At 44.2% G+C, this 19,867-nt stretch overlaps 2 protein-coding genes across 4 annotated transcripts in view; one reads left to right on the forward strand and one right to left on the reverse strand.

Annotated features, from left to right (window-relative positions):
* Positions 1–5,085: 5,085 nt before the first annotated feature.
* On the reverse strand, positions 5,086–17,389 carry LOC124008610 (splicing factor 3B subunit 2-like). Its single transcript, XM_046320014.1, is given in 23 exon segments — positions 5,086–5,557; positions 6,518–6,709; positions 7,266–7,365; positions 7,486–7,587; positions 7,792–7,934; positions 8,114–8,221; positions 8,538–8,645; positions 8,857–8,946; positions 9,218–9,367; positions 9,760–9,987; positions 10,200–10,280; positions 10,545–10,661; positions 10,961–11,161; positions 13,790–13,890; positions 14,143–14,251; positions 14,648–14,778; positions 14,781–14,804; positions 15,097–15,220; positions 15,431–15,493; positions 15,994–16,221; positions 16,473–16,532; positions 16,654–16,700; positions 17,195–17,389. Coding segments are annotated over 23 exon segments (2,709 nt in total). The 5' UTR covers positions 17,325–17,389; the 3' UTR covers positions 5,086–5,485.
* Positions 17,390–19,290: 1,901 nt separating this feature from the next.
* Positions 19,291–19,867, forward strand: part of LOC124008520 (calpain-1 catalytic subunit-like) — a 69,018-nt gene continuing 68,441 nt past the window's right edge. For all 3 annotated transcript variants that reach the window (XM_046319850.1, XM_046319848.1, XM_046319849.1), the window contains exon 1: positions 19,291–19,446. The gene's annotated coding sequence lies outside the window, so the exon portion shown is untranslated. The remainder of the gene's footprint in view (positions 19,447–19,867) is intronic.

Consider the following 19,867-nt stretch of genomic DNA (forward strand, 5'->3'; position numbering starts at 1 on the left):
AGGTGATAGGGTACCATTTAGGACGTAGACATTTGTGACTCACGGTCTTTCTCCATTATAGGCTCCACATACTATCGCGCCGTCAGTAAAGATGTTAGGATGCAAAACCGGTTAGGCCTACATGAGCTCAACTTCGTTGCGTCACACGACCTTGAGAAATGTTCACTGTGCACATGTTGACTAACTTCTTCCCCCCCCCCTTACACTACTAGGCTACTTCAGGTAGACTTAGGCCATGCCTATTACTGAGTTATTGAATGTTCATGGTGTCTATAATACAGGCTATGTCTATCGCGTCGGCACTAACCATGCGATTTGGGCACGTGCTGCGCTTTGATCTAGGCCCTATTGCAAAGGAGGGGTGGCGCCCATTTTAGGCTAGTCTGTCTACTGTCTGGTTAGAATATGAATCACTCAGGTGTTGTCATTTGATAATCAGACACACGCGATTTGAACCAGCTTGTAGTGGGATTTATTTTCATTAATTTCACTATGCGTAATTGTCATTTGCAATGAGCTTGTTCAGTGGTGTAGTGGAGGGTATAAGCAGGTATATATGCCATATATCCAATTATCTTTAAGTGGGCATTGCGTATACTCACATCGGAATCCTCACTGATACGAATCAAAGTAGTGGAGGTATACCCCGTATCAATTAATACGGCTGGTGGAACAGATCGGAATGTTTAACTTAAAATGTTGATAAACTATTATTTCTTCATATTTTAGGCGCATCAATGTACCAGCCATGTACACTCGGCAGTAGACCTATGCGTGAATGTCCCAAAATGTCCTTTGCGGGAAAACTGTTCTAAAATGAGCAACGGACACGAAATCGGTTTGATGAACAGATAGAAAAATCTGTTAGAAAGAAGCGGGAAATAAAGACACAACAAATATCATCGGTTGCTAATACGATTAGGATAATGCATTTGGCTGCTAGACAATGAAAGCATGTTGAAAGAAAACTAATAGAACAGGAGAACTCATGTGAGTAAGATAAAAAATCATTGCCTCCACGTCTCAATGGTGGGATTTTGGAGCAAGGTAAGACATGCCTCATAATATGAAATAAAACGTCCAGGTTTCAAACAATTACAGAACATGAAAAATATAACGATGCTAATGATAGGCCTAACCGTTTTCTGGTAGATGGAAAGGCTTGACTAAAAACCATCTCTATTAAATGTTAACTAGCTAGAAAGTAGCCTATGCCTACCTGTCAGAATGATATCATGATTATTCGCGTCAACCCATTGGCAATTTCTTTCGCAAACACAATCTCATGTGCCACAGAAACACCACTAACCAAGCAGTAGCGCTAGCTAGGTGCCCTTACGCTAGAATTAAAGGGTAACCACCCCCAAAAAATGTCTTAATTCAAAAGTGGTCTCCTGATGTGGTTTAAGCATTGTTATGGACTCTTAGAAAATACAAGTTTGTTATTTTTCTGTAAAAAAAAATAAAAGTAACTTTGAAAATCTGAAACCGGTGAATTTCTGACGCAGTTTATCTGTTTCAATAGTTGGTCTACTATTGGCCTACTGCACAGTGCAGCTTGGGTTGGCCTGACTGTAAGACCAATATAGGGTTGATCATGTTAGGTCATTCAGAGGGTATGTCACTGTTTCTCATTAAAAAAAATCACACAGTGCGCCTTTCCTCCTCCAGGCGGTCCGTTTAAAAACATTGAGGAAAAATGAGAGTATACCCCATTCCTCCAGGCACCACTACACCGCTCCGCTTGTTATCATGACGACATCAGTTTCAAGCTTTAATGTCACGTGCATAAGTACAGTGAAATGCCGTTCTTGCAAGATCTAAACCCAACAATGCAGTAATCAATATAACACTAAAAATAACATAAGGTAGAACAAAACTACACAAAATATATACAAATGAGAAATAATAAGAACAGGAGAAAGTCAGAAGCTATATCCAGGGTCAGTTCCAATACCATATTTACAATGTGCAGGGATACTGGAGTGATAGAGGGAGATATGTATAGCTGTAAGGTGACTAGGCATCAGGATATATGATAAACAGAGTACCAGCAGTGTAAATGATGAATGTATGTGAGCGTTTGTGTAGAGTCAGTATAAATGTGTGTGCGTGTTATGTGTGTGTTGGGGTGTGTGAGTGTGTATAGAGACAGTGCAGAAAATCGAATAAAATACAAGGGTCAACTCAGACAGTCCATGTAGTTATGTTAGCTATTTCGCAGTCTTATGACTTGGGGATAGAAGCTGTTCAGGAGCCTGTTGGTTTCAGACTTGATGCACTGGTACCGCCTGCCATGCAGAAGCAGATTGCCAATAAGTGGTAAGGAAACCTAATCAATGGTGCTGGGCGTGGGAAGGAGCTCACCGGAGTGGAGTACCGGCACAGAAAATGTTCTATTGCTTCAGCGCCTTTTCCTCTTATTGAATATAAGCTCAAAAGTATTGTGGAGCTCCTGCCCCTAAATGTAAATAGTACCACCACCTATTTCAGTCCAAGTCAAGCACTGGATCTATTCAAAGAGAGACTATAAATACAAAAGTATGTGGACAGCCCTTCAAATGAGTGGATTCAGGTTTCTATGGCCGAGCAGCCGCACACAAGCCTAAGATCACCATGCGCAATGCCAAGCGTTGGCTGGGGTGGTGTAAAGTGGAAACATGTTCGCTACCTGCCCGAATGTATTGTGCCAACTGTAAAGTTTGGTGGAGGAGGAATAATGGTCTGGGGCTGTTTTTCATGGTTCAGGCTAGTCTTAGTTCCAGTGAAGGGAAAGCTTAATGCTACAGCATACATTGACATTCTAGATGATTCTGTGCTTCCAACTTTGTGGCAACAGTTTGGGGAAGGCCCTTTCCAGTTTCAGCATGACAATGCCCCCGTGCACAAAGTCCATACAGAAATGGTTTGTTGAGATTGGTGTGAAAGAACTTGACTGGCGTGCACAGAGCCCTGACCTCAACCCCATCAAACACATTTGGGATGAATTAGAACCCCGACTGCGAGCCAGGCCTAATCGGCCAACATCAGTGCCCGACCTCAATAATGCTTGTGGCTGAATGGAAACAAGTCCCTGCAGCAATGTGCCAACATCTAGAGGAAAGCCTTCCCAGAAGAGTGGAGGCTGTTTTCCCAGAAGAGTGGAGGCTGTTATAGCAGCAAAGTGGGGAACAACTCCATTTTAATGCTTATGATTTTGAATGAGATGTTTGACAAGTGGGTGTCCACATACTTTTGGTCATGTAGTGTACGTGAGTGGGAGATAAGGACATGTTTCATAAACATATTAAATTTCTCCAGAGATGTTCAATCGGCTTCAAGTCCAGGCTCTGGCTGGGCCACTCAAGGACATTTAGAGACTTGTCCCTAAGCAACTCCTGCATTGTCCTGTTGGAAGGTGAGTCTGAGGTCCTAAGCGCTCTGGAGCAGGTTTTCATCAAGGATCTTTCTGTACTTTGCTCTGTTAGTCTTTCCCTCGATCCGGACTAGTCTCCCAGTCCCTGCTGCTGAAAAACATCCCTACAGCATGATGTTGCCACCACCACCATGCTTCACCGTATGGATGGTAATGGCCAATTGAATGCTTGGCATTCAGGCCAAAGACTTCAATCTTGGTTCCATCAGACCAGAGAATCTTGTTTGTCTTGAGAGTTCTGTAGGTACCTTTTGGCAAACTCCATGCGGGCGGTCATGTGCCTTTTACTGAGGGGTAGCTCCCATCTGCTGCAGAGATGGTTGTCTTTCTGGATGATTCTCCACAGAAGAACTCTGGAGCTCTGTCAGAGTGACCATCATGTTCTTGGTCACCTCCCTGACCAAGGCCCTTCTCCCCAGATTGCTGTTTATCCGGGCAGACAGCTCTAGGAAATCTCCTTCCATTTAAGAGTGATGGAGTCCGTGTTCTTGCGGACCTTTAATGCTGCAGAATTGTTTTTGTACCCATCCCCAGATCTGTGCCTCGTCACACTTCTGTCTCGGAGCTCTACGGACAATTCCTTCGACCTCATGGCTTGGTTTTTGCTCTGACATGCACTGTCAACTGTGGGACCTTATATAGACAGGTGTGTGTCTTTCCAAATCATGTCCAATCAATTGAATTTACCACAAGGGGACTCCAAATTATAGAAACATCTGGAAACAGGATGCACCTGAGCTCAATTTTGAGTCTCATAGCAAAGGGTTTGAATTCTTATGTAAATAATGTATTTCAGTTTTATTTTATAAATTTGACAACATTTGTAAAAACCTGTTTTCACTTTGTCATTATGGGGTATTGTGTATAGATCGATGAGGGAAAAAGTGAATTGAATACATTTTAGAATAAGGCTGTAACTTAACCAAATGTAGAAAAAGGGGTTCTGAATAGTTTCCGAATGCACTGCACATGGTGGTCATTTAGCAAATGCCTGTATTTCAAGTGGACTAGCCGATGTGGTCCTGTATGGTTGACTTGGTGGAGCATGGGCTGTACGATCCTTTCCCGGGACCACACATACGTCAAATGTATGCACACATGACTAAATCGCTTTGGATTATAGCGTCTGCTAAATGGCATATATTACGTAATACATAGTCATGTTTTTACAAAGTGGCTTCGAGGTTGTAATAGGCTACCATACGCTAGGATGACAAATCCTGGAATAGTGTTGCAGAAAGCCTGCCAGGCATTATGGTGCAGTGGAGCCTCATTGTGTGTGTACCAGTGACTGAGTCAGCATATGGTTACTGCTATCAGTTATTTAGGGCACAGTGAGTGTTTCCCAGACGTCAGGTGACTGTCACACTGGATCCTCCGTCAGCCCCTGGTGGATTAACCCAGAACTACACCTTGTTGTTATGTCAGCATAGCTGTGGCCTTGACTTGGTCAGGGGGTATACGAGGTTAGCTCATGGTTCGTCATGCTAGGTATGACTTCACACAGCCATGTATCTGCACCGTGTTAAAGCTTTAGATAATTTAAGTCATTACTATAGCCTTTCCCCCCTCACAATGTTACTTATTGGTGGGGGATGGGTGATTTCGGGTCACGTGGCCTAGGGAAAAACAATTAGCCCTCAAATGTATTAACCATTTGGATCCATAGATTTGATTGACATGGAGTCTTTTATTTACAAAAAGAGAAAAGCACAGCTACATGGAAAGTAGTCACACAGGACAGAATAGATGGGTTATATAAATTCTGCCTACAGTGGAGACCTGGCAACGGTTCTCCAGAACACCAGGGTTGGGCTCAATTCCATTTCAATTCCAGAAGTACAAACATTCCAATTCTCTTCAATTATGAAAATTGGAATTTGCTTTATTTTCCAAAATGGACTGGAATTGTAATGGAATTTGCCCCAGTCCAGCCAGACGCGTATTATCATTGTCATTAAGAGGAAAAGACAACTGTATTAACGGATGGTTTTGTGTGGGTTCAAATCTGAGCTCGTCTTGTTCGGCCTGTCCTCTCTTCCCATTTCCTCCTGGTGTGTTATTGGTGGTCTAAAACTTAAACTCCTTGTATTTCTTGGCACCTCCTCGTGTGTCCTGAGGCTGGGCCTTCCTCTTCTTTTGCTGTGGGGTGGAGAGAGAAATGGAGAAGAAAAGTCTTAATATTGTCATACAAGGCTAACACTGTACAATCAAACCTTCTCCTCTTAGTGAAAGTGGCATATGACTCCAACCCCGTCACAACATGTTGCAGGGCTGAGAAAAAGGAAGAAGGGAGGAATGTGCACACTGCTTTCACTCTGAAAACCCTGCTATCCCAGGGCGGCCATATTCAGAAGCAGAGAGCACATTTCAACAAGAGAAAAAAAAGTAAGACTTTGCAATAATGGCTATTATGAAAGTGGATAAAAAAATAAATAGAACAAATCCTAAAAGTTTCAGATTACATTTGAATAGGATTAAATCACTCAACTAACAATGGCTAAAATCAGATCCTAATCTTCACATCTAGTGTTCATTTATTCTGCCACATATGGGACTGGAGAAAGAGCCTTTCCAACACAGTGCATACCATCATTCTCCTACCCTCATCTCGGCCCCAATTGGCAGAATACATTTCATGCTAATACTAAACTATAGCAATAATTAACCAGGATGACTCCTCGCATCCTTCTCATAAAGCATTGGAGAAGAAGGTCTGAGGGGAGGAACCACTGACTTTCTCCCACAATGTGTTTTGAGACGAGGAGACAGGACATGAAGATACAAGAACACACCACTCAGATTCACCCCGGGGCTTTCTAGCTCCTCATTACTGTGTGTATACAGACTAGCCTAGTACAAGTTACAGCTGGAAGAGCTTTCTCTGACTGTCATATCTGCTTTAGTCTGAGCACGAGTGTCCTGGAGGAGTAGAAATGTGATCAGGAAAGGGGGATGTGGTAAACAATTACAAGACCTAACAAATCATAAGGAGCCGGGTTGTATTCATTAGTGAACATTGTAGCCAAACTGTTTTGCACCATAGCTATATGTTTTGTACTGTAACAAATGGCCACTACAGTTACAGTGTCTCAGGGTCACCTTCTGTTTGGCGGCGTGCTCGGCCACCATGTCGCTGAAGTCCTCCTTCTCCACCTGGGCCTCCTGGTTCCTGACGTGCTCCTCGTACTTCTGGGTCATGGCCATGGGGTCCAGCTCCAGCTCCTCTGGGGCCAGAGCCACTTCTACCCCTTGGAACTCCTGGCCTCCGCCCGCCTTACGACCCGCCATGGCCTGAGGAGGAGGAGAGTCAGACGGGAGACAAAGAAGCTCATCTGAAACCGTTCCCTATTCCCTGTAGTGTACTGCTTTTGGCCTAAAGTGGGGAATAGGGGAGTTAGTGTGTATGTGGGTCATGTAGGTGTAGAGAAGTGTATGAGTGTACATCCATGAAGGTGTGTTTAAAGAGATGGCAATGAATCTTCTACTTCCCCAGAGTCAGATCAACTCATGGATACCATTTGTATGTCTCCGCGTGCGGTTTACAAGAAAGTTAGACGTAGTTTCGCGAGCCGATGGTAACTAGCGTTTGTGCAATGACTGGAAGTCTACCCGTCCAGCCTGCACACAGCTAGAGGCTATGTGTTTGAGTACCAGTGCGTACACGTATGTATGTGATTGTTAGTGAAATATGCTCTGCGTATGTATGAGTAAGGGACTAACTATGGGTTGTGTTTTTGGTACGAGTATTAACATGCCTACACCCCAGTGGTTGGGATGTGGTAGGTTTAGTAGTGATCTCTGATAGGGCGACTTTATCCAGACACAGTGTTTTTGCCATTGTCCTTACCCCCGATACGTCGTAGATGTGTGTGGATGCCATCATGGCTGCTCCTCCAGAGCCCGTTCTCCTCTCTGGGAGCACCGTGAACAGCTGAGGAGTCTCATTCCCTACACACACACACAGAGCTGCATGTTACAAACACTCACAATACAGTAAAACGACACACACTCACAAATTAAATATTAGTGAATAGTCACACAACCTATTCCTGGCAACACACACTCACCCGTCCATAGCCTCCTCAATCTTCTTCTTCCTCAGCTCAATGAGCTCTGGAGTCTCCATACCAGCAGGTACCGACGAGAAGCCTCCTGGAGTGATCAGACCACTGGAACACACACACACAGGCTCAGAGTTAATAAACCACTGATCACTGTATTCAAGACAACACACACAACCCACTACAAATGGCAACCGGTAATTTGTTCCACGTGACCAACGGCTTATTGATCCAACAGAAGAGAGAGCCTGGTTCGTTTCAAGTCCATGTCAACTTGATGTGTTTAAAACAGTCAGTTAATGACTCGTCTACCTGTCTGCCGGTGTGAAGAAGCCGGTTTCATCTGGCTTCTCCTCATCACTCTCGTCCTCCTCCTCTTCCTCGGAAGACTCCTCGTCTGAAGGCTCCAGCTCTCCCCATGGCGTACGATCCACCTCCTCCTCCTCCGCCTTAGCCTACACACAGACATGTAGACAATAGGACAATAGTTAACAGGCCATTGGCCCAAAGCAGACAGCTGGTGGGTCAGATATAGCAATGTGTGGCAGTGGGGGGTACGGTGGTGTTGTATGGTAAATTAAGGGTGTATGGTGTATATGAGGGGAATCGGGCAGGGGTGTGAGGAAGACCTCACCTGGAAGTCAACGGCGTTGGTCCCGAACACATCACCGTACAGAGGCTTTCCTGTCTCATCTACAGGAGGCTTCCCCCAACCACCAGCATGGTAACCGAACGAACAGCTCTGAGAGAGAGAGAGACAACAGGAGAGTGGGGGGGGTCAATAAAAGTCTCAGTGTAATAAGCTTCACAATACAGTATAAACACTTTTATTACATTGGAAAAAGTCTCCCGGGGACACAATACAGGGGGACACAAACTGTTAAAGCAGATGGGCTTGATTCGATCCGTAGCGCTGAAGATCTGCGATGTAGTGTGTTAATGTTTCAATGTTAAAAGTCTAGCGTGTGTTCTCTGGAACAACGGCTTCACATTTCTAGCGCAGCTCTTCAGGGCTACGGACTGAATGGAGCCCCGTGTCTGCGTTAAGGCAGGCTTACCTCGGGGATGGGCGAGTTGAGCCCGGGGATCTTGAGGTTGGGGTAGGAGGGAGGGGGGCCGTATCTCTGCATGGCGATCAGCCAGGGAGGGGGAACCTTGTGGGAGTTCTACACAGGAGGGGGGAAAACAACTTTAGCGACAAGACCATGGTGCTTCAGCAATATGAATGATTACAGTTCAATAAAAACAAAGCAGAATTATAAAGTCGTCCATCAGTAACATTAAAGGTGGTAGTGGGATCGTAGGCTTCCACAGCAGAGTGAATGTAGAAGTGGGATAATAAAAACATTGGGAAAATGATGACGCTGAAAAACTGACCGGTCCAACGGGCATGCCCAGAGCAATACGCAGCTCATCTGACAGGTCGCCTGGCTTCTTCTCCTTCAGCCTCGTCTCAAACTCCTTCCCCTGCAGCGAGGGAGAGCGAGAGAAACACAGATTGTAAGAATCAACATTTAATTCCTAGCAATAATTCACCAGAGCAGAGTACACCGACTACCATCTGTTGATTCAAGACCCAACAACAAGGAGGTATTGAGGGAAACCCAAACCAACCACCGATTACAGCCCTGATTATTCCATTCAAGGTCCAATCAATCAACAGGAAGTAGGAGTAGAGTTTCTGATGTTAGGTGCTGTATACAGTGGAGTCCTCCATTGAGCAGTCAGACATCCTTACCTCGTAGTAGAGGTCACCGTGGATGGAGAGTTTCGGCTTCATCTGCCACTTGAAGAAGGCGTCGTGGAGCTTCTGGTAGTCGATGTCGATCTTGCCCATCTTGGGACGCACCTTCTCCCTCATCTTGGTCTTCATGGTCTTGGCATCCTCCTGTAAGCAGAGTACCACGGCCTTCAGTGTGACTTCTGACAACGTGTTGCACTGCTCTATTTTATACAGCTGTTCATGGAACAAATATTTAACGGATGTGTGTTATTTATTGATGTTTTGTAATGAACTTGAAGTAAACGCTGCATGAAACAGAAAAATACACAGGCCATGTTTGTATACTTTAAAAGCGGTCATTCTCCTCATGCTAGCCAAAAACTAGGGAGATGAACATGGTGTTAACAGCTGGAACCCACCCACCTTTCCAGCTGGAACCACCAGCCAGTGCCTCCTTGTGCCTACTGTCTGGTGCTACTACCCCTCTATTGGACAGAATCATCTATCTTCTCCTGTAAAGCTTCTCTGGTACCCCTCTATTGGACAGAGCCATATACCTTCTCCTGTAAAGCTTCTCTCATCTCCTGGATGCCTGTCCTCTTGATGAACTCTGGCAGCTCGAAAGGGGGCTTCTCGATACCCCTCTTGCCCTGGAGGTACTTCCTCTTGAAGCACCAGTGTCGGGGGACGGGCACCGTGTTCCTGGTGGCCTTCAGGTGCACCAGCAGCTTGGGTTCCTGCGCCGTCACGTCGTGCATCTCCACCACGTCAGGACGCGCCACCAACTGGAGGAGGACGGGTCAAAATCAACATCGGACACAGATCTCTATCAATCTCCTTTTAAAACATCTCCGGTGACCACCCACACAAACTGAATCAGCTCATATAGACAAGCGTTCATGAGTAAAGTGTTAGGTACAGAACAACTTCTACACCGACTTCATCAATACACAGGAGCTAGAATTTCTAACTCTTAAAAAGCAGGTAAATGTATTACCTGTTTGAGTTCAGCCACAGTTAGTCTGTTCATTCTCCTCAGCTTCTTCTTAGACATCTTGGGAACATCTGGTCTGATCTCCTGTACACACACACACATGAGGAATGACCACGAGGATAACTTCCAAGGTCAACACTTCAAGAGAGAGAGCACTGGAAGATGACACTCTTTCTGTGTCCCAATCGTTCACCTTTCCTCCACAAAGGGAAGTCAACAAGTGCACACTACTGAGGGCATTAGGGTAGAGAATTGGGACGACTCAGCATATAAACACTCCTGTTTGAGAAGTATTTTTTCATCCAAGCTCAGGAATGGAGAGAATGTAGAGGAGAGATGAATACTAACGTCGTCACTGTCGTCGCTGTCTTTCTTTTCCTCCTCAAATCCCTTCTTCCTCATTAGAGCAGGAGCCGGCTCCTTCTCCGGTTCCTTCTCCTTCTCCTTCTTCACGTCATCAGTCAGCTGAGAGAGGGATGGACAAACACAGTTCATTAGAACTGTTAGCAAAAGACTAAACGCGCAAACAGATTCCATCCTTAAATCAACACAACATAATTATTCACTTTTCATGCTTGTTCAGAGGTTCTTGAAACTACTGCGCTGAGAACTGGTGGGTACATTGAACCTGATGTGATTTTACTTTAATTCTCGGGCCATTAAAACACTAAATATGAACAATAACACTGGACACATCTCTAGGATGTTTTGAAAGATGTTTCATAAAGAACCATAAAGCCAATATCTAAAATGGAGGCCCTCACCTTGAAGGCCTCAAAGATCCTCTTGAAGAAGATGAAGTTAGGATCGTAGATCTCCGGTTCCTCTGTAATATACTCGATCTCCACCTCAGGCTCTTTCTCCTTCTCTCCATCCTCCTCTTTCTTCTCCTCCGCGTGCTCCCTCTTCTCCTGCTCACGCCTCTTCTTGTTTTTCTTCTTACGGTTCCTGCGCTTACGATTTTTCTGAGAAGGGGAGAATGCAAGAGGGAGAATGAAAATGCTAATAACTGAAACTAGGGCTGGGCGGTATACCGTATTTTAGGGTCCTTACTTTACCTTCTATACCGGTATTTGAATGTTTGGTTTGTTAAATGTGATATGCCTTGTGTGACGTCCATTTTTATAGTTTACTTCGCTACCCGAGTCATCCCTCTCCACTCTCTCTCCGTGCCACTTTCCACACAGACCCAGTCCCACTCCATCATTCAAGGAGCACATTTGATGTTCCTCAACCTGTGTTCAGTCTGCATGGTCAATGCAGCAAATGTAACAATGTTGACGACAACAATGCTGTTTTCACTTTACTTCTTAATATAAAACCACCAGTGTTCTATAATGACACTATTATTTTGTGTTTCTTACATCAGCAAACAGCTAGTTTGTATTTTTTTAGCAGGTTGCCCTAAATCTTGTGAGACACTAATTGTTAGCCACTAATGATAAAAGCTAGCTAGCTAACAATTGTACCGAGTCAGAGCAAACGTAGCTAGCTAACAAATGTACCGAGTCAGAGCAAACGTAGCTAGCTAATACAGCCTGATAATACCAGTGATGGTGTAGACCTAAATCAACATGCTGTTTGTGCAACAGTATCTTCTAAATCAAAGAGGAATATGCAAAGCAAGAATATGTTAGCTATATCAAGTAGCTAAGAAAAAAACATGCAATTTGCACACTTATCAACAATTTAGTTCCTAAGCTGTCACAATAACTCCTCCCTGACATTTTTATAAATTGTCATCTCAAACAACTGTATTCAAAGTGCCCACTATTATATGCTAACTATAGAATAGTCATTATATTCCCATGAGTTTTGCTCTAAATCACAAGTCCAATCGCAATTGCAACATTTGGTTAAAAATAAGAATAAGTCCTAGATTATTTGCCCATATCGTGCAGCTCTACATGGCAGTGTGGAAATCTCAACTGAGCAGTGGTGTAAAGTACTTAAGTAGTACTTTTAAGTATTTGTACTTTTTTTGGTATCTTTACTATTTTTTACAACTTTTACTTCACTACATTCTTAAAGAAAATACTGTACATTTTCCCTGCCACCTAAAAGTACTCGTTACATTTTAAATGCTTAGCAGGACGGAAAATGGTCTAATTCACACACTTGACAAGAGAACATCCCTGGTCATCCTTACTGCCTCTGATCTGGCGGACTCACTAAACACAAATACTTTGTTTGTAAATCATGTCTGAGTGTTGGAGTGTGCCACTGGCTATCCGTCAACTTAAAAAGAAAGAAAATGGTACAATCTGGTTTTCTTAATATAAGGAATTTGAAATTGTTTATACTTTTACTTTTGACTTTTTATAAATTACATTTACTTTGATACTTAAGTATATTTAAAACCAAATACTTTTATTCAAGTAGTATTTTACTGGGTGACTCACTAACTTGAGTAAAAGTAAAGATACGTTAATAGAAAATTACTCAAGTATGACAACTGGGTACTTTTTCCACCAATATGACTGCAGGAAATGCAGAAATCATAAAAGTGCTGAAATGTGTACTGGTTGAAGTTGAATTGAACAATATAAAACAATCAGAGTGAATAAAGACTCATTGAAATCACTTAGAAGATATACGTGTTGCCACCCTGGGAACGCTCACTACTCATAAAGCACCCTGGGATCGCCCACTACTCATAAAGCACCCTGGGATCGCCCACTACTCATAAAGCACCCCGGGATCACTCACTACTCATAAAGCACCCCGGGATCGCTCACTACTCATAAAGCACCCTGGGATCGCTCACTACTCATAAAGCACCCTGGGATCGCTCACTACTCATAAAGCACCCTGGGATCGCTCACTACTCATAAAGCACCCTGGGATCGCCCACTACTCATAAAGCACCCTGGGATCGCCCACTACTCATAAAGCACCCTGGGATCGCCCACTACTCATAAAGCACCCTGGGATCACTCACTACTCATAAAGCACCCTGGGATCGCCCACTACTCATAAAGCACCCTGGGATCGCTCACTACTCATAAAGCACCCTGGGATCGCTCACTACTCATAAAGCACCCTGGGATCGCTCACTACTCATAAAGCACCCTGGGATCGCTCACTACTCATAAAGCCCCCTGGGATCGCTCACTACTCATAAAGCACCCTGGGATCGCTCACTACTCATAAAGCAAATGTACAACTTTTATTATTCAAAAACTAAAAATACCATCAAATATATATATTTTTTTAAATCCCGTAATATAATATTTTGGCCACATCGCCCAGCGCTAACTGACACCGTTTCCTACTCCTCATGCCTCTAAGAGCTTATGTAGATTGAAACAGAAGCTTCCCTATCAAGCAGGTTATCAATACGAGTCATGCCAACTTGACCCTCTGAGCTTCAGGAGTAACAGGATGAATCTCAACAGTCTTTTCTTGACTCTTCATGGCCTCTCCCCTCGCACCCTTCTCAAAACACATTGGAGGAAAATATCCAAGGTTCCTCCCCTTGGACATTATCCTCCGATACATTTTGAGGAGGCGAGAGGACACGAGCAATCAAGGAAACACAATTGAGTTTCAACCAAAAAGGGTGGGATGAGGGGAATTAATAGAACACTCACGTCTTTCTTAGAGAGAGAACCGTCGTCCTCTTCAGTCTCAGACAGGACGGCAGCGGAAGAGTTGTTCATCTCCATCTCTGGGCTCTCCTCCTCCTCCTCTTCTGGAAAATAGAAAACACAGAGAACATTCACTGGTCAGGTCAAGGTCCAACAGGGCTCTTAACCCAGGACAATATTACTAAGACTGCAGTAGTTCCATTGGGATGATATCAGGCACTCTCGGTGCATTTATTCACAAAGCGTCTTAAAGTATGAGTTCTGATCTATTAATTATGATCCTAAAAAGCTAAACTGATCCTACTACAAATACAGGCCATGATTCATTCCTCCAGTGTGTAGTTCCAGGTTCTGACCTGTGGGGGTGGCGCCGAGCTGCTCCTGTCTGATCTCCTTCAGTTGAAGAATCTTCTCCAGAGCCTGGGGAATCTTAGGACCGACACCCACATCCTCTCCCTGCCACACCTGCCACACACAACACCAGGAATACAGAGATTAGACGGATGCAATTGTATTCTGCCATGGCTTATCCTGTGTTATTATGCCGTCTGAGTGACTCAAAGACGATAACAAAATCAATGGGGGCCCCATGCCATGACATTTTTGGAATTTTAGATTCTCCCTAACGGCCAAATTTTTATTTTGGTGATTGTTAATTTTCAAAGACGATCGCGTTTAAAAATATATAGCTCCATTATCTTTTCGACATACATTATATCTGGTTTTAGTTGTTTAAATGTACACTGAAAAAATAACCACCGTGAAAATAATTTTCTAACAACAACAAAAATAATATTTGATTATATCTTTTGGAGTGCGGCAACGATTAAGCAGCGGCGGGGGAAACACTGTGGTTCGTACCTCTCTGGCGTCCTCTCCAGGTGGAGGGGGAACTCTCTGTCTCTGGCTATGCATCATGGACATTCCAGGAGGAGGTGGGTTCATTCCACCAGGATTCATTCCAGGAGGGGGGGGATTCATTCCAGGGGGAGGGGGTTCATTCCACCAGGGTTCACACCTACAACAACACCCAGATCTCAACTGACACCAATGTACCAGGTGTGTGTCACCGTCAACACAACAGCTTTACAGACTTAACAGCCTTCACACCGTTCTTAAAAATAGAAAGGAATGCATTGGATATGTTTAGATTGGGATAGTGACTGTGTTAAGCCAATATGGGTGACTATGTGTGAGTATATGCGGTCTACAAAGTGTGCGCTGTAGACAAATCAATCCCCCTTGAGAGACAAAGTTGTATTGGAAGTTAGGATTGACATTTTAGTGTTGATGGCAGGCCAGGGACTGACCTCTCATCATGGGGGGCATCATGCCAGGTGGTCGTGACCCTGGGTCAGACATCCTGGGCCCTGGTCCTCCATGCTGCCTCTTAGCCAGCTCCTGCTGCCTCTCATGTTCCAGCATCACCGCCGCCTGACAGAGAGGAGACATGGAGTGAGGAGAGAGGAGACATGGAGGAAGGAGAGGAGACATGGAGGGAGGAGAAAGAGGAGAGAGATATGTTTCAATTTCCAGGCAAGGTAAAGCAGCTGTATGATAACTTTGGGATTGGTTGTGACAACACTACTGACAAATCATTTAAATGGGAGAAAGACATGAAAATCAGTCTCCTCCAGGTCCTACCCTTTTCTGCTGCTCCAGAAGTTCCTGCTCCTTCATGTGCTCTTCCATAGCACGGGACTCCCCCTGAAATATATACACACAAAATGGTAAATCTAGACCAGAACTCCTCTTCCTTCCCATTGCAATAGAAGGCAGACTACATTACAACTAAGGCCTGGAGTATTTCCTTACTCAGGTAAAACCCAGGGCACAATGTGGGACCATGTTTGGGGGTCTGAGGCCATACACTTGTGGCAGGTAGCCTAGCGGTTAGAGCGTTGGGCCAGTAGCCGAGAGGTCGCTGGTTTGAATACCTGAGCTGACAAGGTGAAAAATCTGTCGGTGTGCCTTAGAGCAAGGCACTTAAAACTAATTTGCTCCAGGGGCGCGGTACTATGGCCGACCATGTAAAACAACACATTTCACTGCACCTATGGGGTGTATATGACAATTCACCATCCTACTCGAGTCTAGGATCAGGTCTTATCTGTCCATACACTCTTCAAATTTTATAATCTACAAGACTGATCCTAGACCAGCACGGCTACTCCAAGAGGCTTACTGAATGCAGGCCAAGATCGTACCTGCTGCTTGGCCCTCTCCTCGTGCTGCATCATCATGGCAGCCCTCTGCTGCACCATCTTCAGCTGGTCCTCCTGGGAGAGGCCGGGGGGCATGCCTGGAGGCTCCATGCCCATACGCATCCCTGGTGGTGGGGGTCCACCTGCCATCATGCTCATCGCCTGGAGCATACCCATTCCAGGAGGCATGGGGGGCATGGGCATCGGGGGCATGGGGGGGATTCCTGGCATCTGGGGGGAGGAAGGAAAGAAAGCTGGTGAAGTTGTTTTCGATTACAGTAAGTGTTTTTTCCTGGACCATGTGAGAACCAGGAAAACGTATTCCTGGTCAGATCACACAGTCAAGGTAAAACTCCTGGTCCTGTTCATGACAGATTGATGAACTACTACAGAGTTTATAGCTAAATAATCTCAGTGATGAAATGTAAGAATGAGATTCGATTAGACTGTCTAAAAACCTTATAGGGTCGGTTGGTGCTGACCTGCGGGGTCATAGGTTTATCATCACTCCCTAGGTTGGGTTTGCTGAGCATCATTCCAGTCTGAGTGGGGGGAAACACAAGATACACACCGATCAATGGATCATATTGACAGATGAAGTACACTCCACTCACCCTCTCACACATGCACTAACACACGTGAACACATACACATACAACTGACCTGCATCATGTATCCCTTAAGCCTGTCCAGCATCTCCTCTCTGGGACCTGAGGAAGGAGGGAAATAATAACTGTAAACCAACAATGAACACTATAACTAACATAGGACAACAACCAACAATGATTTAATTACAAATGAAATACGTTTAAATTCAACTTAGTCGTTCACGCACGGATGCTGACAACGACTCGTGCGCGACTATCAAGTATCACTTTAGATTATCAGTTATTAAACACCCGAGTGATTAGCTGTTAGCTATCAATCAAATTGACTAGTTCGCTAGCTAACGAATAGACATTCGTAAGCAAAATTATCTTCGCAGAGGTGGTGAACAAACTTGTAATATAGTAATTGTGTAGGTAACGAGCTGATCATTTACACTCTCATTTAATTCCACGAAGGCCTGCTATGTAGCTAGCTAACTTGCCGCGGAACTCTGGATAACCTGTTAGCAACAAGCTATAGTAGCTAGCAGGCTAGCTACACACAATGCACGCATTCGTCCCAGCCGAAGCCTGCTGCTCCGACTTCGGCTTCTTACCCATGTTGGGTGCGCCTAGCTCGCCTAGCTTGGCTTGAAGCTCTGGGTTGGTCCATGTATTGAGGGCCGCCACAGAGCTCCCCAAGTCGGAGGGGATAGGTTCGGTCCCCGGCGGTCCGTCAGATGCCATCTCGAAATTCTACCGATCAATGGCTCCCTACAAAAACAACAGAAACGACTGCAACTAGAACCAGACGAATCTCGAAAGGCACGATGGGAAATTTCATTATACCGGAATAAGCAGTTGGAGAAATCTGGGTATTGTAGTCAGTGGTAAGAGGAATAACTGCGTTTCCAAATTGCAACCACTAGATGATAGCAGAGACATGAATTTGGAGAGTTTTTGGCAATGCAGTTTCTGCAATATGATGCATTAATACGACACTACAACATTCTATGGCAGCCATGTTGGCTCCACGTTAACATTATGTGGGGAATATAGTTACAACGCTATGTAACTGATCGTCTGGAAAGACCTCAAAATCAGGCGGTGTGAAAAGAAGGCCGAGACAATCATTAAGACTCCAGCCACTCAAGCCATAGACTGTTCTCTTTGCTTCCGCATGGCAAGCGATACCAGTGCATAAAGTCTGACACCAACAGGCTCATGAACAGCTTCTATCCCCAAGCCATAAGACTGCTAAATAGCTAACTAAATAGCTAACAGAACGCCTACACAGACTATCTGAGTTGACCTTTGTATGTCATTCTTATTTTTGCACTGTTTCTATGCACACTCACAGGACCCTACACACTCACAGGGCCCTACACACTCACAGGGCCCTACACACTCACAGGGCCCTACACACTCACAGGGCCCCCCTACACACTCACAGGGCCCTACACACTCACACACACCAATACTCCAAAACACACACAAACACTCACTTCATAATTTGCTCTCACACACATAATATACACATACATTTATACTGCCTCTACACACACGCACACCAACTCACATACAGTACATTCATCATATACGCTGATGGTATTCTGTTTATCATTTATCCTGATGCCTAGTGACCTTACCCCTATACATACGCTATATATACAAAAGTATGTGGGCACCCCATCAAATTAGTGGATTCGGCTATTTCAGTCACAGCTGTTATTGACACGTGTATAAAATTGAGCACACAGCCATGCAATCTTCATATACAAACATTGGCAGTAGAATGGCCTTACTGAAGAGCTCAGTGACATTCATTGTGGCACCGTCATAGGATGCCACCTTTCCAACAAGTCAGTTCGTCAAAGTTCTGCCCTGCTAGATCTGCCCCAGTCAACTGTAAGTTCTGTTAATGTGAAGTGGAGACATCTAGGAGCAAAAATGGCCCTAGTCCTCGCAGCAATGTTCCAATGTCTAGTGGAAAGCCTCCCCAGAAGAGTGGAGGCTGTTATAGCAGCAAAGGGGGGACCAACTTCATTTTAATGCTCATAATTTTTTTAGGAGATGTTCGACGAGCCGGTGTCCATATACTTTTGGTAATGTACTGTACCTCTAGCTTCCATCACTCCAGTATCACTGCACATTGTAAATATGGTACAACAAAACAACGTATTACTACATTTCTCGTGTTCCTCTTATTTTTAATTCTTGTGTTTTTGTTCTACCCTATGTTCTTTTTAGTATTACATTGTTATTGATTACTGCATTGTTGGGTTTAAAGCTTGCAAGAAAGGCATTTCACTGTACTTGTGCAAATGACATTAAAACTTCAAACTGAAACTAAACTCTCTAAATACTGTATATGGCTCTGGGAAGCAACATCTACAAAAAAGTACGATCTTTGCCAAATTGACATGCCAAGGTGAAGTAAAAAGGTTCAATGAATATTATAACAAATAGCCAGGTGCCGTAGCATAAAGTTTAAAAACCATGGCAATATCCCTGTGCAAAAACAAAGTGCGAACAAATTAAATGTGAGTAAAGCCATTTAGAATTGTATGAGTGTGGGCAAACTATTAAGTGAAAATGATTATTATCGCAAAGCACATTTATAGTGGATTATAAACATGGTTTACAGTAACATAAAGTGTGTTTCAGGTGTAGAAGCCGAGCGCCAATTCTTGCTTGTACTCGTTCAATGAGTCATTGTCAGCTTTCTTCCTGGGGGAGAAGTGGTAGGGCGTTTCTGAACCGAATATGCAGCTGTGAACTGAGCTGTGGATGGAACGGAATTGAACATGTAAGGGAGAGAACAGAGAAAACAAAACAACGTATCGAATCTCAAAATAACCACCAAAAGGTAGGATATGCTTTAAAAACAGAACTCCACGCTACTGTACAAATTAGGGCGATTACTAGTTTAGTACGAAGAAGGGCGACAGTCATTGGGCACATCTGTTTCAGTTTTCTGGCTCGCAATCAGTTTGCGAACATGAACAGATGTTTGAAACATCTTGGAGCAGTGTTGAAACAATGTAGGCTAACAGTGTTTGCACGTCATGCCACCTTTTCTGTCCCAGCGATTTCATGGGTGTTACTTTTATATTTCAGACTGATCAATTATATTCGTTTGTTCTGAAGGCAAAGGGTGTTACAAGTTAACCGTGGCATATTTCGATACAATTAACTTGTTATTAACAAATAACCCTCCCTAGCCTTTGTACTGTCCTATCAGATATTCCACAAAAATACTAGCCTACTATGGTCGGACGTGTCTCTTG

Source organism: Oncorhynchus gorbuscha, linkage group LG21 (genome assembly GCF_021184085.1).
Source record: "Oncorhynchus gorbuscha isolate QuinsamMale2020 ecotype Even-year linkage group LG21, OgorEven_v1.0, whole genome shotgun sequence".
Classification (NCBI taxonomy): domain Eukaryota; kingdom Metazoa; phylum Chordata; class Actinopteri; order Salmoniformes; family Salmonidae; genus Oncorhynchus; species Oncorhynchus gorbuscha.